General features: G+C 39.8%; 1 protein-coding gene across 3 annotated transcripts in view; it reads right to left on the reverse strand.

Annotated features, from left to right (window-relative positions):
• LOC150090167 (copine-8-like) overlaps positions 1–21,978 on the reverse strand; it is a 127,092-nt gene that overhangs the window by 58,956 nt on the left and 46,158 nt on the right. The window contains exons 9-10 of one of the 3 annotated variants that reach the window (XM_090368986.1): positions 7,070–7,216; positions 4,571–4,646 (exon numbers count right to left, since the gene is read on the reverse strand). In XM_090368986.1, coding sequence (XP_090225112.1) covers positions 4,571–4,646; positions 7,070–7,216 — 223 coding nt within the window. Of the gene's footprint in view, positions 1–4,570; positions 4,650–7,069; positions 7,217–21,978 lie in introns of all 3 variants that reach the window. The other 2 variants (XM_090368985.1, XM_090368988.1) reach the window with 2 other exon arrangements.

A 21,978-nucleotide genomic window follows, 5' to 3' on the forward strand; every position in this document is an offset into this window, starting at 1 on the left:
CAAATATTTAGGGGAGGTAGGTAACATCTAAAGGAATGTGAATCGCATAGGAACCCATAACTGGAAACGTCACGGGAAAGTAGTAGCAGAGGCACAAGAAGCAGAAATGACACAAGACAGTAATTAGTGGCAAACATTTATTTGACATAATATTAACAATGGAGTACGAGATGGATGCATTTCATGATGTTACAACAGATGCTCGAAGGTTCCACCATGAGACGCGATGCATGCATGACACCGACGCAGCATGGAGTGGCGGACATGGTCAAACACACCTGGAGTTTCTTTGACAGTAGCAGCAGCGCAGACAAGTCTTGCCACAAGATCCATTTCCGTCTCCACAGGCAATTCATACACGATAGATTTGAGGGCCCCACAGAAAGAAATTAAGGCTCGATAAATCAGGTGAGCGTGGGGGCCAGGCAAGGGGTCAACCACAGCCAATCCATCAACACCCAAAACGCCTGTTCAAATGGTCACGAACACACCTTCCATAATGGACAAGCGCCCCGTCATGTTGAAACCAAACGTTGCGTCTCACATTTGCTGGAACATTGTCAAGTAACCCTGGTAGAACTTGTTCAAGAAAGATCCAATATTTAGCGGAGTTCATGCGGGATGGTAACAGGTATGGGCCAACTAAGCAGTCACCGACCATACCTGCCCACACATTTACTGCAAAGCGATGTTGTGCCGCATGGGGGCGCACACCGTGTAGGCCCTCTGCTAATCCATACACTAGGTGCATGTCTGCCAGCTCACAGTTCGTATATCGATGCATGCTCTTCATGCGGCGACTACTGCTTGAATGAGTAAACCAGAAATTTTCCCTCTTGCGAACTGATGAACAGCGCCGTGTACCGACTTATGGTGACGTTTCCGGTTATGGGTTCCTATGTGATTCACATTCCTTTAGATGTTACCTACCTCCCCTAAACGTTTGTACCAATATTTTTGAGACACCCTATAGACAAAGAAACAGTCAGACAAATTTTAACTGAAAATTTAGGCACGAGAAAAGTGTGCGCCAAGATGGTGCCAAAAATTCTGAACGAAGATCAAAGAGTTCTTATTCTTTGAGTAAGTAAGTAGGAGTTCTTACTAGATTCCAAGTCTGTGAAGATATTTTGAAAAAAAATTGAAGATCCAGAAAATCTAATTAATTAACTAACCTAAAGATTCTAATTACTTGCAATGAAAGTTGCTGTTCCAGTATGACTCGGAAACTAAAAGACAGTCAATGCAAGGGGAAGACAAAGCCAAACCAAAAAAAAAAAAAAAAAAAAGCAAGAATGTCAAAATCGAAAACCATGCTCCTTGTTTTCTTCAATAATAAAGGAATTATTATGGCTTAATATGACCAAATCAGACTGTCAATCATACTATATCATACAAGGCTGTGTGAAAAAATTCATAAGGGACCTTAATTGTGGAAGTATGGTCAGATGCTCCAGTACAACATGTTTTCTGTCCACCAGTTTCTGGACATAAAACAAATCCCTGTGTGTGAACATGTACACTACTCACCACACCTAGCCTCGTTTGACTTTTTTCCTCCTTCCTAAACTGAAAAGTGTACTTAAAAGAACCCATTTTCAGCCCTTTGAAGTTTTAGGATAAAAAAGCCGAAATGTTACAAGGGCTTACAGAAGATAGCTACCAAAAATATTTCATGCTTGGAAGAAATATATGGAACAGTGTGTGCAAGCACAAGGCAATTATTTTGAAGGGGTAACTTGTAATGTACAAAATATTTCATCATATTTTATTGCTCATTATTTAATAGCCTCATAATTGCCAAAAGAAAAATCAGCAATATGCTTAGAAAGCTCATAGGTTAGGGTGTCACAACAAATGTTTGTTTATATATTTGTTTGTCTGGCTGCACGATCGTGTTCAGCAATTCCTTGTACCGGCAGATTCAGGGTACAACAAAGGGTGCTCCAGTCAGTGTGCTCCCATAGCCAATATTACCACAGAGGTCTTTGGAGGAAGACATATTTTTGAATCTGCCAGTGCAAATTAGGCTCTGGTGAAGATATATGGGTAGTGTGTTTGTGATTATTCCATGTGGGTCAGAGGTGCTGCATTTGGTGACCTCAGTATATAGAAAATCAATGTACCAAGGAAGGACAGTTCACCAATTATAGGTCAGCACTTGCCCCAAAACATCTGCATAGCATAGCACGAGCATTTAGTCAAGCATGGTCCCACTGTGATTATGCTGCTGATAGGGATGTCGAGATTTCTAAGATTAGGGCAGATTTGTTTAAGTGTGGATATCCTCCCATCCCCCATGTTTTGGATAGATTTCAATTACATGGTAATAATTCTGTTTCCTATTTGGATCACAGCGGTTAGTTGCTTATATTAGCATTAGTATTAGCTAAATAGTACAAGGAAGCCATCGGCTTTTGATGCACTGGTGATTTTGATGCATATTCCCCACTACATGGGCATATCTGCACATCTTGCTAGAGTGTTGCGACTACCATACTGGTTGTGTGCAGCTCTCTAGCAAGAAGCTGCAGGCAATAGTTTCAAGAGTTAAATCTGCCATTCTCTTGCTACAACATGCAGATTCCATTATCAGATCGTACGTGGGGTATTTTATATTGGTGAGTGAGGTCGGAGCTTTGCAACTGCATCTTGGAGCATGAGGGGGTGGGGACTGTTCATCAAGTTAACATCACCTGGTCTGCTGTTGCTGAGCATTATTGGTGTGAGCAGCATGTTAATTGTAACCAATGTTCTAATTTTGAACCATGCACATGATTCTGGTCATCTCTCCTGGTTGGAAGCATGCCATATAGCTGTAGTGAGTGCCAACATTAATAGCAATCATGGAACCCACATATACCCTATGTGGGTATGTTCCACCACATGATTAAAAATGGAGGGCCTATAGTGTGAAAAATGTACATTGGCCTACTTCTGCAGTTTGATGGCTGATGTTTTGTTCCTCCTTTTTTTCTTACAATTCATGATATGCATTGGTTTGCTAGTGCATGCATATATGTTGAGCCTCTGTGGAATACTGTGATGTATATCATGCTACTTGTCTTCAAATATAATAAAGGGGCACATCACTCTGAATGTTTCTTAATGTATATTTTGTTCTTATTACTTTTATCATTCATCTATATATTTTTTTATTTCTATTTTTAATAATCTCCCATATATTGTATTTTATTTTTTTTATTGTATTTTAATAAAATTTTATCTTATACTTTTATGTTTTGCCAGTAGTGACAAGAGTTATTTCAGTATGCTTATTCCCAATGAACAAGGCCTTTTTGCTAATAACTTTTCTTCCAGCTTCCTCTCACTTACCATAAAATTATTTAAATCTCAATCAGCATTAAAACTGCAATCACTATCTGATATCTGCACACCACACTTTATCCTGTAATTTTGTATGCCGCTGAAATCTGGGTCTCTACTTCTCCCTTCCTTCAGAAATCAGTGTACACATATGAATACTTGGCTTTTAAGTGGGTTACTAATACATATCACTAACTTCCTCAACCCAGAACCACTGACATGGCTAAACAATCAAGTATGGCCAGGCTCCCAAAGACAATTAATATCAAATGCACACAATCCTTTTGGACATTTATTGTGCCTGTGAATACTGAACTTATCAGTGGCACAACCATCTAAAATTATGCGTTCATTTCTTACCTGCCCAAGCACTTCCAACAGTGCACTCCAGCAGCTTAAAATTGACCTCAAGAGAATGGCCAATGAAAAGAAATACATTGTATGTTCTTTGAGTAGATCACATCAGTGTAGCTGGCACAACTCATGCTAATTTCAAGGTATTAACAGTGTCAGATTACCCAATATGTCCCTGTCCTCTTATATTTTTTTTTTACTATGGAGTTAGAGGTAGATAATGCTCTTCCATTTCTATATGTCTTAGTTCAGCATGTAGGTTCCTGTTTGGTGACCTCAGTATATAAAAAAATCAATGTGCCTAGGACAGTTCATTAGTTACAGGTGTGCACATGCCCCAGGACAACTGCATAGCATGAGCATTTAGTCAAGCATGGTCCCACTGTGATTATGTTGCTGACAGGGATGCCAAAATTTCTAAGATTAGGGCAGATTTCAGCTTTTTTTTTTTTTTTTGGTAGTTGTTGGCGCATCGGCTTCTGTGGCCATAATGCACCTCCCAAGGTTTTTGCAGTACTTTGATCCAAGCCCAAGGTGGGATTCGAACCCGCAACCTTCGGGTTGCTAGACAGGTACTTTACACACCCGGCTAGCCCGATCGGCACACAGATTTCAGCCAGGGATGCCAAAATTTCTAAGATTAGGGCAGATTTCAGCCATTCACTTATCCCAGATAGAACACTCCCCACACTTGAATTGGTTAGCAATGTCAACTGGTCCTTGATAAAGTCAATATTAAAAAAAAAAAAAAAAAAACATCTTATTCAAAGCAGCAAATTTTTGGCTCGAATGTAATGTGCAAGTGCTTGTATTTTTTTCAATCAATGCAATAACATGATAGTATTACATAACAATATAATATACATAAAATATATATTTTTTTCCCCACCTCATAATCATTGAGTGGATTTGGACCCTGTGCAAGAGCTTGAAAGTTTGTTGTGAATTCTCCAATAAAGTCATGCCTACTGGAACAGAAAAAGAGAAAGATTCAAATACTTTTAAAAGTATCGTATTTGACCTTTTCACATTATGAATATAATACTTTTCACGTCTGTGTTTTAATTATAATGCAATAAGAAAACTGAAAGATTAATGGTTCCTTATCTATTGTAAACTATTTGGAATTAACCTTTCTTTCTGGCATGTATAAGAAAAGCTTCTTCTTTTTTTTTTTTTTTTTGTTATTCTTAAAAGAGAATAAAACTGACGATCTCCAAGGCAGAATGCACTGGTCCCACAGGAGGTGGTTATGATTGGTGACTCTACTGTCAGGGAAATAGGAAATATATTGTACAAGAAGGATATGTGGAGCAGGACAAGGGTATATCTGCTAGGGGCAAAAGTAAATGATGTAGAGCAAATACTATCTTTTAAGGGTACAAAAGGTGCTATTGTTGTACACATTGGCACTAATGATATTAAGAGTAGGAGATCACAGGGCTTACTTAACAAGTACAGGGCAATGCTGGGAAAAAGTCACAAGTTAGGATTGAATTTGAAAGTGTCTGCAATTCTGCCTTGACATGATAGGAGGGAGTACATGTTGAGAGCCTTGTCAATCAATTCAGCCATGAAGAGAATGTGCAAGGTGCATGGGACAGAATTTTTCCAGCATGGTCTGTGCTTGTTAACAGGAGAGACTGTTTTTACAGGGATGGGATACACTTAAATAGAAAGGGTGCAAGAATATTTGCTGATACTATCGAGGAGTAATGGTGGGTTGGAAAACTGCTAGCTTTGGGGGGTTGATATACAGACTAATAGATTAACCAGAGTCACAGGCAAAGGTGACAGTGATTCTTGCACTGCTTCTATTGGAAAATGCAGAAGGCTGGAAAGCAAGGTGTCGGGTATTTCAGGCCTTGCTGTGAGTCATCGTACACCAAGTGAGTACATGGGTCGTATAAAGGTAATTAAGAGTAAGAACAAGCGTATGTATACTTGAATATATATACTTGCACATATACTAATGCTAGGAGAATTGTAAATAAGCCGACTTGGCTAGCTGGGTGGGCAAAGTACCTGCCTGGCAACCCAAAGGTCGCGGGTTCGAATCCTGCCTTGGGTTTGGATCAGAGTAGTGCAAAAACCTTGGAAGGTGCATTATGGCCACAGAAGCCGATGCGCCAACTAACAAAAAAAAAAAAAAAAAAAAAAAAAAATGTAAATAAACTTAATGAATTTGAAGTACAGGCAACCCTGTATAACACAGTTTAATTTAGATTAAACCATGCACACCATCAAGCATCTCTCATATTGTGGAGTTATACTTAATAATTGGGTTGTCACTATTGCAACAGGGTACCTGCCCACCCACCAATGAGAAGCCACCCATGCTTAGGTCCAAGAATATGCTCATAAACACAAAGCACAGATAACTCCCTCACTGCTTGCTAGGATTTTAAAATGTTTGATGTCAATACCAGTTCTCGAAGGATTATATTGTTAGTTCTTATATTTGATTTTGTAGAAAATAATGTAACAACAATGGTATAAAATGGCACAGATTTATTCTAACCTGAACTACTTAACTTGAATGTATCTTTTGAAGCCTTTGAATTCTGTTAAACATCTTTATTTCTAATCATATATGACTAGGTCATATAAAATCAGTGATTATTATCCTTGACTGGAAAAGATTTTTGGATTATGCTATTCTCCTTAGAAATTTTTCAATTATGGTAAAATGGCTTAAGAAACTGTTAAGTTTGCAGGTGGTAGATGACTTTCATCAACCGGTGAAATACCACCACTTTGCTTATTGGAGGCTTGAAGTGGTGAAACCCATGTTTAGTCTCTAGAGCAAAGTTTCCGGCATCCCCCCCCCCCATACTTCTCCTTCAACCCATGCACGGTACTAAGTACTATAGGTTTTGATACCTTTCGTGTTTGGGGTTTTCATAAAAAAAAAAAAAAAAAAAAAGTCTTCTGGTTTAAAGTCCTCCCATTAAGGCCATAGTATTCCATGTGCAAAAAAAAAACAAAAAAACCCGATAAGATTCTTTTAGAATCTCTCATTTCAAACACTTTTAAGCCATAGTGAGCATATGAAAGCTCTACTCTATGTTACATATACACATACAAGCATACCTATACCACAGTGTTACCTGTTGGCTTGGTCAAGCAATGTAACAGATAGATTGGTGAACTTCAACAAAATTACTTACAAGTCTTCCCTATAGCAATCAAAACTAACCCAAAGGCTATTTCAAGTGATTCTCTTTAAAATATCTCTTTATCTAATATAGTATTACAAATACCTATAATTTTACAATATTTATACATCAAATAATAGATATAAAAAGTTTAATATACACATATTATATACAAAACTTTTAAAATTTATAATTCTTAAATGCAATTTAAGTCATAATTAATCTCTTACCCTCCATCACTGTCCCAATCAAAGCATTCCACTTTGATAGTTCTTTGATGATCACCATTACAAAGTGTTCTAACAGATATGCTAAACGGACGCCATGATGGATTTAGAGTATTTTTTATAACTTCTGTTTTATGTACTGCTGTAAAGCTGGAAAAGAAAAACTATTAAAATTTAATTACACAATTAAGGACAAAAAAAAAAAAAAAAACCCTTTCAGATGGGATACTTTAAAAATTTACTCATTACCACTTAACCATCATTTGGCTAACCACTGGCAAACCTTAAATATTAAATTAAAGGCAAGCAATTTTCTGCATGAAAAAAAGTTTGATTTTGTATGGTTGTCAAGCATACAGTGCCTCAAATCTGTTAATATAATTTGCTAAACCATTGGTTTAACAAATTATATTAACAAGGCTGGATTTATGAATGATCTGCATAATTATATTATATTAAACCAGGTAGGTTGCACTTCTGGATGATCTGTACAGTCTTTCATCAGGGAAAAAAAAAAATGGAGCTAGTTTCAGATACAGTTAGGCATGATTTACTTCACCAAAAGTTTCATTTCATTTCTAACTTGGAGTGTGAATGTACACAGTTGTATCTGAATCAAACACCATCCTTTTGGAATGATGATGGGGCCATGCAGATGATAAAGAAAGATGGCCTAGGTTTAGCAAGTTATTGTGCACTAGATGTGAGATACTGTATTTTTGATAACTATATAAAAATATACTTTTTTTAAAATTTATTAATAATCCACGTAAATGCCCTTTCATCAATAAAAGGATAAACTTGTCTGTCAGTTTCCTTTAGCATTACACAATCTCTCAATATCATCAAAAAATAACTTTTCAGAAATATGAAAAAAGTTAGGAAAGAGCACATGTACTCACTTCTTATGTTCAATCTTAACAGCATTCATAAAATTCAAATATAAATATAAAATAAAAGCAGATGCAAATATCAAGCTGTGAGTTTTAAGTAAAAACTTGGTATTAGTATGAGCCATATAGTGCAAGGAAGCCACGGAGGTTTGCTCAATAGCCAAAAAATAAATAAATAAAATAATAATAAAAAATAAATAAATAGATCAAAAATAACAATAAAAATATAAAGAAAGACAAAAACTAAAAGGAAATTTATAAAAAAGTAGATAAGAAAATAGACTAATTATGTTCTATGGTAACTATACAGTTGACAATCTGAATTTTTCCAAGCTGTCAGCCTCAACTACCTACAGAGGTTAACTTGTTCCAGTAATCAGCAACTCTCCTCACTATAGAGAGTCTATAAAGATTGATGTGAAGTGTCCTATTCAATTCATCAGCAATATCAGCTAGATTGTTGATGCCTTTTTCCATGCCCATCACAAGGGTCCAAACTGATTTTTTTTCTTTGTATTCATATACATGATAAAGTCCTTTCCTCATTCTGCTCTCTTAGATGGTGATTTCTCATACTCACCTCACCTATTCTGTAGTACTATTACAGTTAACTTGTAGTTGTTAAAAGATTCCGTACTTTTCATTGCTCTGTAAATGTCCCACACAGTCTTTTCCTGCTCTATTAGACTGGCAAAATTTTAAGCATTGCTATTTACTAATATTTTCATATAGGATTAGTTCTAGTTACATTTATAAGAATACTATAACAAAGGTCCAATCTGTATGAATATGACCATGGCCTTGGTAACAATAGTTTCAGGACTATCATGGAAAACCAACCTTAGCCAGCAACTAATTTCAATCTTAATCTAATGAACACCACTAAGATTTCTTGAATAACAAGGGAAAACCAAACTTGGATACCTAACTTCTGTGAATGAATTACCCTTGATTATGCTTCCAGTGTGTAAATTTGTATTAACACCACCGAAAGCATTCTGAGAGTGTATTACACAGCTGCTGCAGTCATCAAGGTTTACAGTACCACATTGGATAATAATTTTTGCAATCCATTCCCCCCATCATAATTTGTCTTGCTCTGTCCCAGAAAATGCTGGATATTATTTCAGATTAAGTCTGAAATAACACAGTAATACAGCATGAACTGGAACAGATGGAAATCATTAAAACGTAAAATCCAAGAAACAAACCAAAGACACTTTTGTGCAGCTAAAAGTCAAAAAAGGAATACAACAGATATTTATCAAATGACACGAGTAATGTGTTTTCCCCAAAGCCTTTTGTCCTTCTGCTTCAACTGAAAGAGAAGCATCCAGAATGGCAAACTATAGTATATATATATTTTTTTATTTGAATTTTTGAAAACACCAATTTGAAATGATTATAACATGAACACACATTAATATTTTTGAATATTTTGTCCAAAACAGTTGAAATAGTGTTGGAAATGCAAATATCAATTTTAATATTCAGAAATATAAAGAGTTAATTTTTAGGATTTTTTTTCCCCTGTAAAATCATATTTCTTTATTTAATATTAACTATTAACAAATAAACAAATTAACAAAAAAAAAATATATATATTTTTTTTTATGTGAACCCCAAACACGAGAGGTATTAGAACCTATAGTACTTGGGTTTGAGGTTAAGAAGATGAAAGAAGATATTTGTTGACATTGGACTTGAACTTCTGTAGATTGTAATTTTCAGGAAATACGTATGAAGGAAGGCTGTTCCAGAAAACGACAGTTGAATGAATAAATGAGGAAGATGAAAAGTTGGTTCTGTGACTTTGAAGATGGACAGTAAATGGATGTTGGCTGGTGGTGGCACGTGTTCGGACTGTTTTGAAAGAGAGAGCAGGAATTATAGAAGCCAATTCAGAAGAACAGTGCCCATGGAAGAATCTGTAGAAGAGGCATGCAGCAGAAACAGTGCGTCTATGAGAAAGCGAGTGGAGAGACTCTGTTAGAGATGAATCATTAATTAACCTAACTGCCCTCTTCTGAATGGAATCAAGAAGCCTGAGAGAGGTTTTGGGGGCACCACCCCAGTTGTGGGAACAATATTCCATGGCAGGGCGGATTTGCGATTTATACAGAGTGAGCAGCTGTTTGCAAGAAAAGTAACGCCGAGAGCGAAAGAGAAAACCAAGTTTTTTAGATGCAGAGGAAGCAATATTCGTAATGTGCTTGTGCCAAGAGAGATTAGAAGTCAGGGTAATCCCCAAAAGAGATATATCATTTTGCCTAGAAATCGGAGTGTCACTAAAGATAAGCATAGGAGTAGAAGAATCCTTTTTGCGAGATATAAGACAAGACTGAGTTTTAGAAGGGTTGAAATCAACTAAGTTGTCTTTGCCACACTGGAGAATTACCTGAAGATCGGCATTTAAGGAATTGGTAGCAGATTTTCGAGAAGTTGAAGCTGATTGAGCAGGACAAGGTTTCTCAAAATGGAAAGTTGAATGCAATGTGCTTTCATCGGCAAAACTATGGATAGGATTTCCAGTCAATGGAAGAAGGTCATTGATATACAAGAGGAAAAGAGTGGGGGAAAGAACTGAACCTTGGGGGACACCGGCATCAGTGGAGAAGTTAGAAGACAGAGAGCCATCTACCATCACCCTCAGTGAGCGATAAGAGAGAAAACTGGATAACCAATTACTAAAAACAGTTGGCAAACCATAAGATGGAAGCTTGTTTAGAATACCTTTATGCCAAACACGATCAAAAGCCTTTGAGATGTCAAGAGCAACTACTTGTGTTTCACCGAACCTTTCCATTGAATTAGTCCATAAATGGGTAACATAAGCCAGAATATCTCCAGTGGATCGACACTGACAGAATCCATATTGGTGATCGTTGATCAGACAGAAGGTTTCTAGGTAGTTTAAGAGTTGGCGGTTAATTGATTTCTCCATTACTTTAGAAAGAGTAGAAGTAATTGCAATGGGACGATAATTGGATGGGAGGGATTTGTCACCCTTTTTAGGAACTGGCTGGATATGAGCAAATTTCCAAGCAGAAGGAAAAACACCTTTGGAATAAGAAAGGGAAAAATGGCGGCAAAGAATAGGAGTAAGTTCAGGAGCACAGGTTTTGAGAACAAGTGGAGAAATACCATCAGGACCTGGAGCTTTCTTAGCATCAAGATTCATCAAAATCCTTCTGATATCCTTTTGACGGAAGACCACAGGTGGCATTGAATGGAGCGTGTTGGGAATGGTGGGAGGTGTTTTACCAAGATCATTAATACATGAGCTGGAAGAAAAATGGGATGCTAGCAGGTCAGCTTTATCCTTGGCTGAAGTGGCAACAGAACCATCTGGTTTGGACAGAGGTGGGAGCAAAGATGGGCAAAAGTTGCGGCCAATAGCTTTGGCAAGAGACCAGAATGCTCGGCTACCATTAGGGCAAGAAGCAAGTTTTCTACTCTTAGCCTGTTCAAAATCTAGTTTGGACTGATTAATAACTGCTTTACAACTGTTGCGAGCTTTGGTGTAGGCAGAAAATGAAACTGAAGAATTAGAAAAAAGCCAAATACGATATGCAACATTCTTCTCTTGGACAGCCTTAGCACATTTATTGGAAAACCAAGGTTTAGATAAAGGACGAGATTTTAAAGTGGAGTGTGGGATAAGGGATTCCATTCCTGCAAGAATAATTTCACTGACACGGTCTGAGCAAACGTTGACATCAGAAATTTTGAAACAGTAATCCGACAAAGGAAAAGAAGAAAAGAAGTCTCGCAGGTCATCCCATTTTGCATTCTTGTAATGCCAAACAACACATGGTTGGGAATAGCCATGAGATAAAGGTTCCATTGGAGAAAAGACAATCACCAAGTTGTGATCTGAAGTGCCTAAAGGACCTCTCACTTCGACCATGTACTTAGAAGGGTTGTTTGTGAGAAAAAGATCAAGCGTATTGGCTGTATGATTAGGATTGTCCGGTATTCTTGTAGGTAAATGAACAATCTGTGCTAGGTCATTAGTAATTGCAAAAGCCTCAGCATCTCGACCTGCTGGGTCGGTGTGACTAGAAAACGGAAGCCAGCTGGAGTTGTGAACATTAAAATCACCAAGGAAAATTACTTCACTGTTAGGAAAGTTGGACTGGAGAAAGTCAAGTTGCAAAGAGAGGTAGTCAAAGAGCTCCAAGTGATTAGTGGAGTTGGGAGAACTGTAGAGACAACAGATGAATTTGACACAATGAGGTAGAGAGATTTTAAGCCAGAGAAGATCAAAGAGAGGAGATTCCAAATTGCCAAGTCTCTGACAGGGAATATCAGAACGGACATATGCACAAGTACCACCTTTGAGGCAAAAGGAATCAAATGTCAAATGTTCAAATGTCACAGACATTCTCTCAGATATGACAGACAAGCTGTACTTGCTACCTGGGAGCCTAAAACGCTGATGGAACTCATATTTGGGTGACAAGTGGACCCAATTTCAGCGAAGTCCGGATGGTCTGTGACAGCTAAATCCTCTGCTTGCACCTTCACGATGGTGGGACTGTTAGTAATCCTGGGTATAACCTCCATGAACAAGTACATGGTGGGTGACCACCCAGGTGTGAACCAATGTAGGCAGGGGTCGAGGTGTGGCGCCCACACCACATGGAGGAACGCCGCCCCTCTATGTTACCAGGCAGTACTAGGTGGTAGATGACTTTCATCAACCGGTGAAATACCACCACTTTGCTTATTGGAGGCTTGAAGTGGTGGAACCCATGTTTAGTCTCTAGAGCTAAGTTCCGGCCAACCCTTCCTCATCTCTTCCATCATGCAGTATGATTGATGATTTTTGAGGTTATGATGAATGTCGTGGCGAGATCCAATATTCCTTACATTTCGAGGGTACAGCTCTAAAACGGTGTTCGCAGGCCGGCCGCTAGATAGTACACCGGACCAAACCTATTGGTAACTCTCTAGGAGGCTTCCGGATCAGCTAGTGTATAATCTTGCTACCTCTACTCTGCCAGATAGTGACTGCAGAGAGTCCGAGTAGTGTGTATGCGGGGAGCATTGTCGAGGCCACGTTATGTCAAGGATCTGGGTATATTCTTACCACATGTACGCCATATCCAAAAATTTCATTACTTCATACAGCATGTCCCACCCACTTTTTCTTACTATCGAATACACCATGAATTGTCAAAATAATAGAGCAAGCTTATCTGCGAAAAGATCTAAACCTCCCAAGCACTTCCTAATTCATTTCACAAATATACGTGGTCTCAATTCCAATCTCCACGATGTCCATTTCCACTTGCAGTCTTCCAAACCCCATGTACTTTTTCTAACTGAATCTCAGTTATCAGTTTATTCAACTACTGCTCATCTCAGATGTCCAAATTATTTGCTGTATGATTCCTTTCGCCTCAAAGGTGGTACTTGTGCATATGTCCGTTCTGATATTCCCTGTCAGAGACTTAGCAATTTGGAATCTCCTCTCTTTGATCTTCTCTGGCTTAAAATCTCTCTACCTCATTGTGTAAAATTCATCTGTTGTCTCTACCGTTCTCCCAACTCCACTAATCACTTGGAGCTCTTTGACTTCCTCTCTTTGCAACTTGACTTTCTCCAGTCCAACTTTCCTAACAGTGAGGTAATTTTCCTTGGTGATTTTAACGTTCACAACTCCAGCTGGCTTCCGTTTTCTAGTCACACCGACCCAGCAGGTCGAGATGCTGAGGCTTTTGCAATTACTAATGACCTAGCACAGATTGTTCATTTACCTAAGAATACCGGACAATCCTAATCATACAGCCAATACGCTTGATCTTTTTCTCACAAACAACCCTTCTAAGTACAAGGTTGAAGTGAGAGGTCCTTTAGGCACTTCAGATCACAACTTGGTGATTGTCTCTTCTCCAATGGAACCTTTATCTCATGGCTATTCCCAACCTCGTATTGTTTGGCATTACAAGAATGCAAAATGGGATGACCTACGAGACTTCTTTTCTTCTTTTCCTTGGTCTGATTACTGTTTCAAAACTTCTGATGTCAACGTTTGCTCAGATCGTGTCAGTGAAATTATTCTTGCAGGAATGGAATCCTTTATCCCACACTCCACTTTAAAATCTCGTCCTTTATCTAAACCTTGGTTTATCAATAAATGTGCTAAGGCACATTTATTGTTACTAAATTCCAAGAGAAGAATGTTACATATCGTAATTGGCTTCTTGCTAATTCTTCAGTTTCATTTTCTGCCTACACCAAAGCTCGCAACAATTGTAAAGCAGTTATTAATCAGTCCAAACTAGAGTTTGAACAAGCTAAGAGTAGAAAACTTGCTTCTTGCCCTAATGGTAGCCGAGCATTCTGGTCTCTTGCCAAAGCTATTGGCCGCAACTTTTGTCCATCTCTGCTCCCACCTCTGTCCAAACCAGATGGTTCTGTTGTCACTTCAGCCAAGGATAAAGCTGACCTGCTAGCATCCCATTTTTCTTCCAGCTCATGTATTAATGATCTTGGTAAAACACCTCCCACCATTCCTAACACGCTCCATTCAATGCCTCCTGTGGTCTTCCGTCAAAAGGATATCAGAAGGATTTTGATGAATCTTGATGCTAAGAAAGCTTCAGGTCCTGATGGTATTTCTCCACTTGTTCTCAAAACCTGTGCTCCTGAACTTACTCCTATTCTTTGCCGCCTTTTTTCACTTTCTTATTCCAAAGGTGTTTTTCCTTCTGCTTGGAAATTTGCTCATATCCAGCCAGTTCCTAAAAAGGGTGACAAATCCCTCCCATCCAATTATCGTCCCATTCCAATTACTTCTACTCTTTCTAAAGTAATGGAGAAATCAATTAACCGCCAACTCTTAAACTACCTACAAACCTTCCATCTGATCAACGATCGCCAGTATGGATTCCGTCAGTGTCGATCCACTGGAGATATTCTGGCTTATGTTACCCATTTATGGACTAATTCAATGGAAAGGTTCGGTGAAACACAAGTAGTTGCTCTTGACATCTCAAAGGCTTTTGATCGTGTTTGGCATAAAGGTCTTCTAAACAAGCTTCCATCTTATGGTTTGCCAACTGTTTTTAGTAATTGGTTATCCAGTTTTCTCTCTGATCGCTCACTGAGGGTGATGGTAGATGGCTCTCTGTCTTCTAACTTCTCCACTAATGCCGGTGTCCCCCAAGGTTCAGTTCTTTCCCCCACTCTTTTCCTCTTGTATATCAATGACCTTCTTCCATTGACTGGAAATCCTATCCATAGTTTTGCCGATGATAGCACATTGCATTCAACTTTCCATTTTGAGAAACCTTGTCCAGCTGAATCAGCTTCAAGTTCTCGAAAATCTGCTGCCAATTCCTTAAATGCCGATCTTCAGGTAATTCTCCAGTGGGGCAAAGACAACTTAGTTGATTTCAACCCTTCTAAAACTCAATCTTATCTTATATCTCACAAAAAGGATTCTTCTGCTCCTATGCTTATCTTTAGTGACACTCCGATTTCTAGGCAAAATGATATATCTCTTTTGGGGATTACCCTGACTTCTAATCTCTCTTGGCACAAGCACATTACAAATATTGCTTCCTCTGCATCTAAAAAACTTGGTTTTCTCTTTCGCTCTCGGCGTTACTTTTCTTCCAAACAGCTGCTCACTCTGTATAAATCGCAAATCCGCCCTGCCATGGAATATTGTTCCCACAACTGGGGTGGTGCCCCCAAAACCTCTCTCAGGCTTCTTGATTCCATTCAGAAGAGGGTAGGTTTGTTTGTTTGTTTTGTTGGTTTTTTAGGAGCATTAGCAACTAAGGCCATATTGCTCTGGGATATGCGGTGGTCATTCCTTGACCTTTCCGCATCCTCCGTATTTGGTGGTGACGGGCTCGACCCCCGGGCTAATCGAGAAGCGCGTGCTGCGCACTGCTGCTCCTTCCCACCTGGCTACGGAGGCGCAAGAGGGCAGGTAGGTTAATTAACGATTCATCTCTAACAGATTCTCTCCACTCGCTTTCTCATAGACGCACTGTTTCTGCTGCATGCCTCTTCTACAGATACTTCCATGGGCACTGTTCTTCTGAATTGGCTTCTATAATTCCTGCTCCCTCTTCCAAAACAGTCCAAACACGTGCTGCCACCAGCCAACATCCATTTACTGTCCAACTTCAAACCCACAGAACCAACTTTTCATCTTCCTCATTTATTCACTCAACTGCCGTTTTCTGGAACAACCTTCCTTCATACGTATTTTCTGAAAATTACAATCTACAGAAGTTCAAGTCCAATATCAACAAATATCTTCTTTCGTCTTCTCAACCTCCAACCCAAGCACGGTACTAAGTACTATAGATTCTAATACCTCTCGTGTTTGTGGTTCTCATAAAAAAAAAAAAAAAAAAAAAAAAACCTTCACCCCTCTGTTCGTTCAAAATACCTGTCCAGCTGAGCCTTTAACTTATTTAGGCTATCAACTTCCACGACAAGGGATGGAAGTCTGTTCCACCAATCAACCACCCGCTCGCTAAAGGCAAATTTCCGCACGTCTATCCTACATCTGTCTTTCCTCAATTTGAATTTATGCCCTCTCAGGTGATTATTCTGAGCGAGAGGAAGAATCCCATCAGCATTGAGCATGCTCAAACCATTCAAGGCTTTATACACCTCTATCATTTCACCTCGCTGGTGCCTAGTCTCCAGACTCTGTAATTTGCAAAACTTAAGCCTTTCTTCGTAAGAGCACTCCTTTGTTCCATTCACTAATCTTGTTGCCCTTCTCTGTACTCGTTCCAGCAGCTCTACATCCTTCTTGAAATGAGGCCTCCACACCTGTATACAGTACTCTAGGTGTGGCCTGACCATTGCCTTATACAAGGGAATAACACCTCCTTATCCCTGCTAGAAAAATTCCTATATATCATTGACAATACACCATGAGCTACTCTTGCAGCCCGTCTGCACTGCTCAGAGAACTTCATATCTGCCTGCACAACCACCCCCAGGTCCCTTTCATTCTCTACCACTGTCAGTGTAGTACCACAGAGTTGATACGTTGCTCTGTGGTTGCTGTTTCCCATGTGTAGTACTTTACATTTGTCAATGTTAAACTTCATTTGCCACCTCTCAGCCCATCTGCTCAACCTTTCCAGATCCTGTTGCAGCAGCATAGTGTGAGTAGTGTCCTTGACAACCCTGCCTACCTTTGTATCGTCTGCAAACTTCGACATTAAGCGTGATATACCATCATCAATATCATTTATGAATACAGAAAACAATAATGGACCCAACACTGAGCCCTGAGGGACTCCACTGATAACATTAGTCCACAACGAGCAGTGTCCATTGATTACCACTCTCTGTCTTCTCCCCCTCAGCCACCCCTTTATCCATAGCATCAATTTGCCTCCAATGTCACACTGCTCCAATTTGTGCAGCAGTCATCCATGTGCAACAGTATCAAAAGCCTTTCTAAGATCCAAGTATACAATATCAAAGTTATTCCCTGCATCCAGTTCCTTTGTGACTGCATCATAGTATCCAATCAAATTGGTTAGGCAAGACTTCCTCTTAACAAAACCATGCTGTGTCCGAGCTATAACTGAAGTCTTGTCTAAATGATCCTGCAGTGCTTCTTTAACTAGTGCCTCCCTAATTTTCCTGGAACAGAAGTTAAACTCACAGGTCTATAATTACTTGTGTCAGCCTTTGATCCTCCTTTGTGAATTGGGGTCACATTTGCACATCTCCAGTCCGTGGGTACCTCCCCTGAGTCCAAGGAAGCTCTCATAATTATGGCTAAGGGTTTGCTTACTTCCTCTGCTGCCTCCTTTAATATAACTGGATAGATCCCATCCACCCCGGGTGCCTTTCTTGTGTTTATCTTCAACAATTTCTCCTCCACTTTACTCTCAGTTATTACAAGATTCTCTAGCTTACTGCTAGAGTTGAATACACCTCTGGCTTTCCCCTCGCTAAATAACTCCTCATGTGTGAATGTCGATGCAAAATATTCATTTAGTTTGTTAGCTACCTGAGCAGCATCATCAACAGTTGACCCATCGATATCAAGTGGTCCAATCTGATTCATCCCCTTCCTTCTAGAGTTTACATAAGTAAAGAACTCTTTGCTGTTTTTCTTTGCGTCCCTTGCCAAAGATTTCTCGTAATCTGCCTTCGCCTGCCTAACCTCCTTTGTAACTTGGTTATAGATCAACTTGTATCTATCATAGGCTTCTGTGTCATGTGTTAATTTGTATGTATCCCATGCATGTTTCTTCTATGCCATATGCCTCATCAGTTCATCTCACATCCATTTAGGCCTAAACTTTGAACAATATTTCTTGGCTGGTATGTAAAGCCTAGTAGCTTCCAAGATAAGTTCTTTGAATGCTTCCCATTTTGCATTTGCTCTTGGTAACATCATCAGTTGGTCCCACTGTATAGAATTTAAATACTGTCTCAGTCCATCGTAGTCACCTTTACAAAAGCAATAACCCTTCCCTTTACCCCGAATGGTAGTTACCTCTTTGAGTAAATTCCACTTCAGCACACTGTGATCACTGCCACCTAGTGGTTCATTTATCTGCAGATTCTTAATGCATGAAGAATCATTGCTGATAATCAAATCAAGAGTATTCCTCCCTCTAGTTGCCTCCCGAACATGCTGATGTAGAAAACAATCATCCAATAAATCCACAAAAGCCTTGTTAGTGTGTGAGCGACCAGCCCCCAAATTCCAGTCAATATCTGGGAAATTAAAATCTCCCATTATAAGACTCTCTGATTTACTGGCCCACTCTATTTCCCTGTACAGTTTCTTATTATACTCATCAGAGTCATTAGGCCTATAGCACACTCCTACTCTCAATTTTGATCTCCCAATGCTTATGTCACACCAAACTGACTCGACACTGCACTGTCCAGCGACGTCTACTGGCTTCACTTCCTTGGATTTTATGTATTTCTTAACTAATAGCCTAACCCCTCCTCCCTTCCTATCCAGTCTATCCTTTCTGTAGACGTTGTACTCCCCAAATTCCAGTTCTGCATTCCTTATATCTGTGTGACACCACGTCTCTGATATCCCAACAATATCTGCCTTTGATGTTTTGAGCAATACCTCAAATTCATCAAATTTATTTACTAAACTCCTAGAATTGGTGTACACACAAGTATACATGCACCTATTTCTATTCTTAGCTACCCTAACACAACCCATGTGTTTACTTGTACCGCAATGACTCCCAGCAGTCTCTGAAATATCCTGCATCTTGTTTTTCAGGCTTCTGCTCATTCCAATAGAAGCAGTGCAAGAATCTTTTTCACCTCTGCCAGTGGCTACTGTTAATCTATTCGTCTTTGCTCCCCCCAAGCTAGCAGTTTTCTGACCCACCTAACACTGCCTCGATAGCATCAGCAAATATTCTTGCACCCTTTCTATTTAAGTGTATCCCATCCCTGTAGAAGCAATCTCTCCTGTTAACAAGTACAGTCCAGGCTGAAAAAAATTCTACCCCTTGAGCCTTGCACAATCTTTCCAGGGCCGAATTGATCGACAAGGCTCTCATCATATACTCCCTCCTATCGTGTCTGGGCAGAATTGCAGACACTTTCAAATTCAACCCTAATTCTCAGCTTTTGTTCAAGAGTGACCTGTACTTGTTAAGCAATTCTGCCGGTCTCCTACTCTTGATATCATTAGTGCCAACGTGTACAACTATATCACCTTTTGTGCCCTTAAAAGATGATATCTGCTCTACAACGTCATCAACCTTTGCCCCTGGCAGACATACCCTGGTCCTGTTCCACCTATCCTTTTTACAAAGCATGTTCCCCATTTCCCTGACAATAGAGTCACCAACAACTACTAGTTCCTTTGGGACCAGCGCATTCTGCCTTGGGGGTTGCCGCTGTGTTGCGCGATGACCAAGTGCAAGCTGTGGCGTTGATGTGGGCAGCTGAGAGCTTGATGGGCCCCTGAATTTAGTTTCTTCGAGGGCATCCACCCTGTCCTTCAAGCTCTCATATAGGCCCATAAGAACGCTCAGTTGTTGCCTGATTTCGATACACTCCTTACATCGCGCACACACACAAAGACATCCCTCATGGCAATATCATGTCCCGTACCTGAATGCTCCACAAACATCATGCAAGCTGTGTATTTTAGAAGGCTGTGATTCAGAAGGCAACTGCCCCCCTCAGTTCTCCTCTGAGCCACAGCACTTCCATTAGCTTGAGCCTTTTGTTTTTAGAATTAGGTTTAGAAAAAGGACAAGATTTTAAAGTGTAGTGTGAAGTAAAGGATTCCATTCCTACAAGAATAATTTCACTGACACGATCTGAGCAAACGTTGACATCAGAGGTTTTGAAACAGTAATCCGACCAAGGAAAAGAAGAAAAGAAATCTCGCAGATCATTGCATTTTGCTTTCTTGTAATTCCAAACAATACGAGGTTGTGAATAGCTATGAGATAAAGGCTCCATTGGAGAAGAGACAATCACCAAGTTGTGATCTGAGGTGCCTAAAGGACCACTCACTTCGACCGTTTACTTAGCAGGGTAGTTTGTGAGAAAAAGATCAAGCGTGTTGGCTGTATGGTTAGGATTGTCTGGTATCCTTGTAGGTAAATGAACAATCTGTGCAAGGTCATTAGAAATTGCAAAAGCCCCAGCATCTCGACCAGCTGGGTCGGTGTGACTAGAAAACGGAAGCCAGCTAGCGTTGTGAACATTAAAATCGCCAAGGAAAATTACCTCACTGTTAGGAAAGTTGGACTGGAGAAAGTCAAGTTGCAAAGAGAGGAAGTGAAAGAGCTCCAATTGATTAGTGGAGTTGGAAGAAGGGTAGAGACAACAGATGAATTTGACACAATGAGGTAGAGAGATTTTAAGCCAGAGAAGATCGAAAAGAGGAGTTTCCAAATTACCAAGTCTCTGACAGGGAATATCAGAACGGACATATGCACAAGTACCACCTTTGAGGTGAAAGGAATCATACAGCGAATAATTTGGGCAACTGAGATGAGCAGTATTTGAATCAATCGATAACTGAGATTCTGTCAGAAAAAGTACATGCGGTTTGGCAGACTGCAAATGGAAACGGACTGAGATTAGAATTGAGACCACGTATATTTGTGAAATGAACTAGAAAGTGTTTGGGAGGTTTAGATCTTTTCGCAGATAAGTTTACTCTATTTGTTTGACAATTCATGATGTATTCAATAGTAAGAAAAAGTGTGGGGGGAGGGAGGACATGCTGTATGAAGTAATGAAATTTTTGGATAAGGCATACACATGGTAAGAATATACCCAGGTCCTTGACATAACGTGGCCTCAACAACGTCCCCGGCATATACACTACTCGGACTCCCTCCAATCACTATCTGGCAGAGTAGAGATAGCAAGATTATACACTAGCTGATCCGGAAGCCTCCTAAAGAGTTACCAATAGGTTAGGTCCGGTGTACTAACTAGCAGCCGGCCTGCGAACACCGTTTTAGAGCTGTACCCTCAAAATGTAAGGAAGAGTGGATCTCACCATGATGATCATCATAACCTCAAAAGTCATCAGTCATACTGCATGATGGAAGAGATGGGGAAGGGTTGACCGGAACTTAGCTCTGGAGACTAAACATGGGTTCCACCATTTCAAGCCTCCAATAAGCAAAGTGGTGGTATTGCACCGGTTGATGAGAGTCATCTACCACCTAGTATGGCCTGGTAACACAGAGGGGCGGCTTTTCTCCATGTTGTGTGGGCGCCACACCTCGACCCCTGCTTAGTTCACACCTAAGTGGTCACCCACAGTGTGCTTGTTCATGGAGGTTATACCCAGGATTACTAACAGTCCAACCATCATGAAGGTGCAAGCAGAGGATCTGGCTGTCACAGACCGTCCGGACTTCGCCAAAATTGTGTCCACTTGACTTGAATGTCACCCGAATATCAGTTCCATCAGCATTTTAGACTCCCAGGTAGCCAGTGCAGCTTGTCTGGCATATCTGTGCGAATGTCTGTGACAACCTCAACGTCTGAAGA

This window comes from Mastigoproctus giganteus, chromosome 2 (genome assembly GCF_048544385.1).
Source record: "Mastigoproctus giganteus isolate SK-2022 chromosome 2, ASM4854438v1, whole genome shotgun sequence".
Taxonomy (NCBI): Eukaryota; Metazoa; Arthropoda; class Arachnida; order Uropygi; family Thelyphonidae; genus Mastigoproctus; species Mastigoproctus giganteus.